At 56.2% G+C, this 7045-nt stretch overlaps 1 protein-coding gene across 1 annotated transcript in view; it reads right to left on the minus strand.

The window, feature by feature from the left end:
* Positions 1-6089, minus strand: part of PLXNC1 (plexin C1) — a 143897-nt gene extending 137808 nt beyond the window's left edge. Inside the window, exons 1-2 of the mRNA XM_082739261.1 lie at positions 6027-6089; positions 4727-5885 (exon numbers count right to left, since the gene is read on the minus strand). Of these exons, the coding sequence (XP_082595387.1) occupies positions 4727-5791 (1065 nt within the window). The 5' untranslated portion in view covers positions 5792-5885; positions 6027-6089. The remainder of the gene's footprint in view (positions 1-4726; positions 5886-6026) is intronic.
* Between the last annotated feature and the right edge of the window lie 956 nt (positions 6090-7045).

A 7045-nucleotide genomic window follows, 5' to 3' on the forward strand; every position in this document is an offset into this window, starting at 1 on the left:
TTCCTGAACCTTCTGGGGCTTGCATTTTAATTGTGGATGCTAACAGAGAGACAAGAGGTGCCATAACCCAGACTTAACAGGCTGAGCATTCTCAATTCAGGACCTGAGCTGGGTTGTGTCCAAGAACAAAGACCAGGAGAAGCCCCTTGAGGCCTTGTTGGTCTTCTTGAGGTTGTTTGTGAGCCTTAATATAAAGAATGTCAAAACAGTCCAAAAGTTGGCAGAAGAGGAGCTACGGCCCTCTTAGAGTCTGAACTTTCTTGGTTGTACAATCTGCAAAAAAGAGAAATGCCGTTCTTGGAGCCATGGATGCTCCATTCTTTCACATCTACCGTCCGCAAACAGCTGATCTTATCAGAGCAGTCAGGAGGGCCTGACTTGCTCCAAACAAGTTAGGACTGACACCAGAACCCAACATTCACATCCTGGGCGGCCTGCGGCGGTGGTTGACAAGCTCAGGTCCACAAGTCAGCCCTCCCACCCCCGCTGGTTCTAAATGTTCTGCCATTTCACAGCTGTGGAATCTAACCAAAGCTCTCCAGCCTCAATTCTCTCACCTATAAAATCACAGTAGCAACTTCAGTCCTTGCCCCAGAGGAGGACTGTGAGAATCAACCGAAAATAAGGCATGTCAAGTGCTTAGCCCAAAGCCTGGCTATTAGAACAACCTAGTAGATAGTAGCTATATTGCTTTTCCCCTCTAAGTCGGTATTGGGTTTTTTTAGGGGTTTATTTTGTTTTGTTTTTTGGGGTTTTTTTTTGTTGTTGTTTTTTGTTTTTTTTCTTCTAGATCTATCCTTGTGTTTCAGATGTGTGTAGAGGGGGAGAATTCACCAGCTAGTTTTCAGATTGTGAAATGGCTAGACAGGATCATAACAGAAACTAAAGGAGGAATAAACATCACAGGAAGACTGTGGATTTTGAGGTCAAGAGGCAATGCACAAGTCTGCACTGCGGAGAGATCCTGGGACATTACTTCTGCACACCACCACTAGCAGGATCTTGGGTGACTGTCTGCTGGAGAGCACGTGAGTGTCTTTGTGGTTGTCCACATGACGGTTAAATTCTATCAGGCTTTGGACTTACGGGAGTGTGGAAGGGCGTGTGTTTCCCCATAAGAGCTAAGAATGAACTACAAGCATCCACCCTATTAGCCGACGGTTATGAAAAATACACCACCCTTAGTGTCTATGGAGCAGGTGGACACCATGTGTAGACCACAAGCAACCCCAGGACCCAACCATGGTGACCACGCCACTGTGGGATCAGCCAGACTTGGAAACGTGTGTCCACTTTTCTCTGGGTGCGTTGGTGTGGCAAGAGTAGCAGGAGTTCAGAGGGGAAGGAAGTTCATGAACTTGCATGTAATTTAACAGAATGAGCTGGGGTGGGGGGGGTGTGGGAATCACATGAAATTTTAAAACACTTTAAAGGGCACCGATCAGCTTCAACCCCACATTGTACGGGAGGTTGGTGGCTGCCTCTTTCAAGAGAAAGTTTGAAAAACACTAGAGTGGTGGGGAAGAATACAGAGGTAGACTTTCAAGATCTGAGTTTAAGCCAGAAGGCTCAGGCACTTATTTTGTTATCTTGAGCAAGTCACTTCTCTTCAGTTTCCTCATCAGGTAGATGGGGCTGTTCCTCATAGAATCAACTTTAGACTTGATCAGGGGCTGAGAAAAATAATATATGGGGAAGTGCTGTACCAATACTTATCAGGGTCATCAGAGAAAGGGGCTGCGGAAATCAGCTCCCTTGACGTGGGTATAGGCTGAAGGTAACCTGCTCTAGTTGTGAAAGTGATTCAAAGTTGGTGGCAAGGCAGAAAAGTTAAAGACCCAGCGTGTGAACAGCTGGGTACACACTCATTGCACAAGCACCTCGTAAATTAATCCTCAGCGGAAGCCACTGACATAGGAGAACCAAGAAAGGAGAAAACACAGCCCAGTCACTCCTGCCACTTTGCTACCCATGGCTGGTTGAAGATGGAAAAGAAGAGAGAGCCACCTAGTAGGAAAGGAGAAGGCCAGCCAACCCAGCCGCTTGTGCCTCACTGCCTCTGGGTTACTGTTAAAATCCCTGGGTCTGCTCTGAAGGAATCGCTGTTGAAGTCTATTGAGGCTCCCTCTAGAGTGTTTCAAGTCAGTCTCTGGTTTTAGGCACCTGTAATTCAGTCTGCCTTTTCCAAAATGCATTCAAAACCAGAAAATAAAATGCAGAACAAATGCAATCAAATGACATCATTGTTCTGAGTGACAGTTGGGGGCATGCTGATCCTGTGACCCCATTAAATGGGGCTGCAACCTGCTATTGTCCTTTCAGTGGCAAATCCAGTAGCACCCAGTACACGGCATTGTTTACACAAGCAGGCGCCAAGCAAATAGCTGTTGAATTAAGTATCTTATCTGCCTGTTTAATAGGTTCGAAAAATTGTCAGCTTTTTCATCAAACCTACCACCCCCCCCCATTCAAACCCCTCTTGAAATTTACTTCCATTAAGGCTCTTTAATGCATAGTAGCAGCAAGGAATTTACTTAAATTAGAAAAAAAAAAAAAAAAAAGCAAAACTCCAAGCTCCCACCTGTGCAGCCATGACATGCTATTGTTTGAACCAGAGTATATTATTTAACTTGGATGACAAGCTCAGGGGGTAGGGACCCTGTCTTTCAGAATCCACAGCTCTCAGCACACTGGGAATTCTTGATAAATAACAGCAGCAAGAAAGGCTGCGGAGGGACCCCTTTTAATTATTTATTTTTCCGGTTCCAGATTTTTGGCAGCGTGTATTTATACCTGGCTTGATTTCCAAGGGAAAGCTCTCTCCAGAAGCTCCCGTGAAGAGGGATAAACAGCTCTCCGACTGCCCCCCTCCCTTCCCCTCCTCATCCCAGAGCAAGTAGGAACACCTGATCCAGCCAAAACGTGGATTCTGAGTGCACTCGGGATGCCTGCTGGGTTTGGAAGGGAGCGAAGTCTTCCAGGACCCAACGGGTACAGAGAGGCAGTCAAGAGAATTGTTTTGGCTCCACACATCCACACAGCTGTCAGATGACAGAGCCTGGACCTCTACTGTTATTACCCGCTGTGGGCCTCTGAGCTGTCTTGTCATTAACTCCAGAGACCAAGGATGCCTAAAGCTTGGCACTAAGTAACATTTGGAGGTGCGTTCAAGTCTTTCTATGGAGAAGTAGAAGGCAACGATTTCTGCCCCACTTGAACTCTCAGATGCTAAACATCTAATAAAAACATATGAAACAGTATATGTGTATGGCAAGACGAAGACATTTAGGGAGCACTAGTTATAACCTATGCTTTAAAAAATTATACCAGTAACCAAATGAAGGCATTACCCGCGGGTCCCAGCACACAAGTGATAGGCAAGGAGGGAGAAGCAAATGACCATCTAAGGAACCTTCGAAAGGACCTCCGTTTTGTTTTTTCTTTCTCCCTCCTTGGAGAACAGGGCGAATATTTGGTAAGATGTGCTTGGCAGAGAAAGGGGTGGGTGGGGCTGGGAGGGTCTTTCTGTACACACATTACCATACCTAGAGCCCAGGCTCCCCTGTTTGCACAACAATGTATCACTACAACACGTTTTCCAAGTGGAGACGTCTCCCCTTCCTCTCTGACGCATTTTACCCCAAAACAATGGCAACACCTGTAGCCGTTAATTTCTGCTCTTTGATTTCTGTCCAGTTATAAAGGAGGCTCTCAGCAGGCTCCCCTCTCAGGGGCCATATGTGGAGTCGACGTGCCAGCAGCCTTGGAAGGAAAACGGCCTCTGAGAAGTGCACAATGGCTCCCTAATCCCCATCAACTGGACCCTCTTGAACCGCCGCTTTATTTTCCAGTCAAAGAGCTGCCAATCTCAAGAGTCAAGCTGTGGCTGCCCTGAGAACCCGGGGGGCGGGAACCTGGGCTCTGGCTGGGTGGGCACAACACAAGGGTGGTGTCCCTGAGCCCCACAGTCGAGTCCCGTAACATGCAGCCTATAAACTGTGCGGCATCCCAACCTCTTATCTCACTCTCCCCTCCAGGCTGAAGCTTTTATCCACAAAGAGACCTCAGCCTCCCCTGCCTCTCCCCCCGGAGACCACAGCGCACTCACAGCACAGCCGCAGCCCCGCCCCCTCACACCGGGTCACGCCGAGGGTTCTGTTCCCCCAAGCGGGAGCCCCTCTTCTAGGCTAGCACTGACCCATGCTGAGCAGGCTAGCAACTCTTCTGACCACATCACGTGTGTTGCTGGTTGGTGGGGGGGGCGCAAAGGCTGGGGTGTGGCAGCGCGCCCTTTAGGTTCAACCGCCTTCTCTGCCCAGCGCGCCGTGTTTGGTAACCGTGTAGAGAAGGGTCAAACCCACACGCCTGATAAGCCCATGCACCCGGGGAAGTGATTAGGGAAGCAGGGGGGTAGGCTGCCTGCGGAGGCTCAGCCCCAAACAAGCGTCGTTTGGACAGAAAACGACGGCACTGGGGTGCAGTCACTAGAGTTTTCAGCCAAACTCCTACCCTCTCCACCTCCCTTTTCCACTCCCTTTGGGGAACTCCGGCTGTGCTTTAGGGCAGCCCGAGGTCTCGGAGACCGTAAGAGAACGGCTCTTCGGCAGCCACCGAGCTGTGGGAACCCGGGACTTGGTGAATGGCAACCGGGTCTCCCTCCCGCTCGGCCTCGGCGGCGGCCCCCCAACACCAACACTCCCCGCGGCGCCCCGGAGGCAGGACTTACGCAGTTCTGCTCGGCCGTCTGGAAGTCCCAGGGGCAGCTCTTGGCGCGCTCCTGGATCTCACTCATCCTGAAGAGGCAGAGTGCGGTGGTGGCGGGGGAGCGCCTCTCCTGGCCCTCCCCGGTGGCCGCGCTGAACACGCCCGCCCAGACGCCCAGGGCCTCCACCAGGCTGGAGGAGAGGAGCAGGCGCCGGCCGTCGGGGTGGCCGTGGCCGCAGTCGAGGGCCGCCTGGCCCTGGAACTGCAGCACCTTGGCGCTCTGCGCGATGCGCACCATGCTGGGCCAGCCGGTGGCGGCGCCGCTCGTGTAGTTGTAGGGGTAGTAGGGGAAGTAGACGCTGCCGTTCCAGAGAAAGGCGTCCACGAAGTGCAGGCTGCCCGCGCCCCCGCGCAGCTTGAGGCGGCCCAGCTCCTCCGTGGCCAGGCTGCGTCCCTCCGTGTCCTTGAGGGCGATGGCGGTGTCGCGGTCGGACGCCGCCGGGTTGCAGCGGCTAGCCGTCTCAGGCTCCGGCAGCACGTAGGTGGCGGCCACCGCCAGGTACCAGCGGTTCTGGTCCCCCGCGCGGTACACCACGCCGGCCGTCGAGCCCTGCGGGTGACACGACACCACCTCGGTGCCGTTGCGCAGGGAACCGTGGCTCAGGTTGCCCAGCAGCCGCACCTCGCAGGCGCCCCGGTCGAAGGTCCAGCCGGTGAGCAGCAGCCCCTGGAGGTCGCCCGCCCCCTCGCTGTAGGGCAGCAGCAGCTTGCTGAAGCTGCTCCCCGGCCGGGGCCGCGCGGGGGGCGCCAGCGAGACGGGCTCCGTGCAGTTGCCCACTTGGTCCCGGTACAGGCGCGAGAGCCTGTGCTCCAGGCTGTAGTCCAGCTGGTCCAGGCAGCTGCCGCTCGCCACGAACACGCCGTCCTCCCGGCTCGCCGCGATGGCTCCGATGGCTTGCTCCGACCGCCACACGGGTTCGTCCGCGCCCCGGCTCGGCGCCGCCAGCGCCAGCAGATAAGCGAGCAGGGGCAGCGGCGCTGCTGGGCGCGGGGGGCGCGGCGGTGCCTTCCTCCGGGAGACCTCCATGGGGCTGGGGGGGCCGCCCCCGGGCAGGGCGCGCGGCGGCGACGGCGGCTCAGGCGCGCGGCGACGGAGACGCGGGCGGCGGCGGCGGCGGCTCCTGCGCGCGCTCGGGCTCCCGCGGCCGCCCCATCCCCGCGGCTCGCCCGGGAAGGAGAGCAGGGAGGGCGGCACGCGGCGGGGCCGCTCCGGCAGCCTGCGCGGCGGCTGTGGCGGCTGCGGCTGCGGCGGCGGCGGCGGCAAGCCCTGCGCGCTCCGGAGCGGCTTCCTCCTCGCCCTGCTTCTCCGGAGAGTTCCTCTGTGCAGCGCTGGCGCTCGCGGGGAGGCGCGGAGGGTAAGGGAGGGGACGGGCGGAGGGGAGCGAGGCAGGCGGGGAGGGCTGGAGAGGTTGGGTGCGCTTGTGCGTTTCACTTTCCCATTGTGAAAGTGGGATGCAACTGGCCCCCTTCCTCATCCTCTTCCTCCTCCGCCCTCCGCCTCCTGCCCGCCCGCCCTCCCTCCCTCCACGCCCATCTCCCCTCCCCTCTTGATTCGGTGAGATAGGGAGGAGGAAGGTCTCGTAATTTGGGTTACTGTGTAGGTGGCCTCTTTCATCTATTCATAACAAAGCTGAGCCGCCTGCTGTTGCCGCCGCGGCCGCCACCATCGCCCCTTGGCTCTCCCGGGGCTCCCGGGGCGCGCTAGCAGTATGCCGAGCGGGCTCCCGCGCGCGTCCGCCCGCGGGGCTGCTCCAACGCTCGGGTTTTGTTTATGAGAGCAGCCGGGGGATGCGCCAGGCACCGGGGAGCGAGGACCCAGGGCGCCGAGGGTTTGCAACTGAGGCCCAGGGCTCAGGCCACAGGGAGGCTGCAGGGCGGCTGACAGGTGTGGAGCGGCGGGAGGGAGGCCCTGGGGAGGCGCGCGGGAGACGTGCACGAGCCGGAGGCACAGGGGACGGAGGCGTCCCTGCCACAGGGGTTGGGTTTCCCCGGGTCAGAGGAGCGAGGTGGGGGAAAGGCAGGCGCCGAGACTCTGGTTCTGGACAATCCCCAGGGCCAGAGCTCCCATATTTGAAAAGGTTCTCTGATCTCCCTTGGCAACGGAGTCCCAGGCTCCCAGACCTGGCACTTAGAAAGTTCTACTCACCATCTAGCCTTAATGGTCCTGACTAACATTTATTGAGCACTTACTATGTGCCGGCTACTGTTCGAAATTTACCCCATGGATTAAGACTCATTTAATACCCTAATAACCCTTTTAATTAGTGACTGTTGTTATCAT

The sequence above is a fragment of the Mustela nivalis genome (assembly GCF_964662115.1).
Source record: "Mustela nivalis genome assembly, chromosome: 7".
NCBI lineage: Eukaryota > Metazoa > Chordata > Mammalia > Carnivora > Mustelidae > Mustela > Mustela nivalis.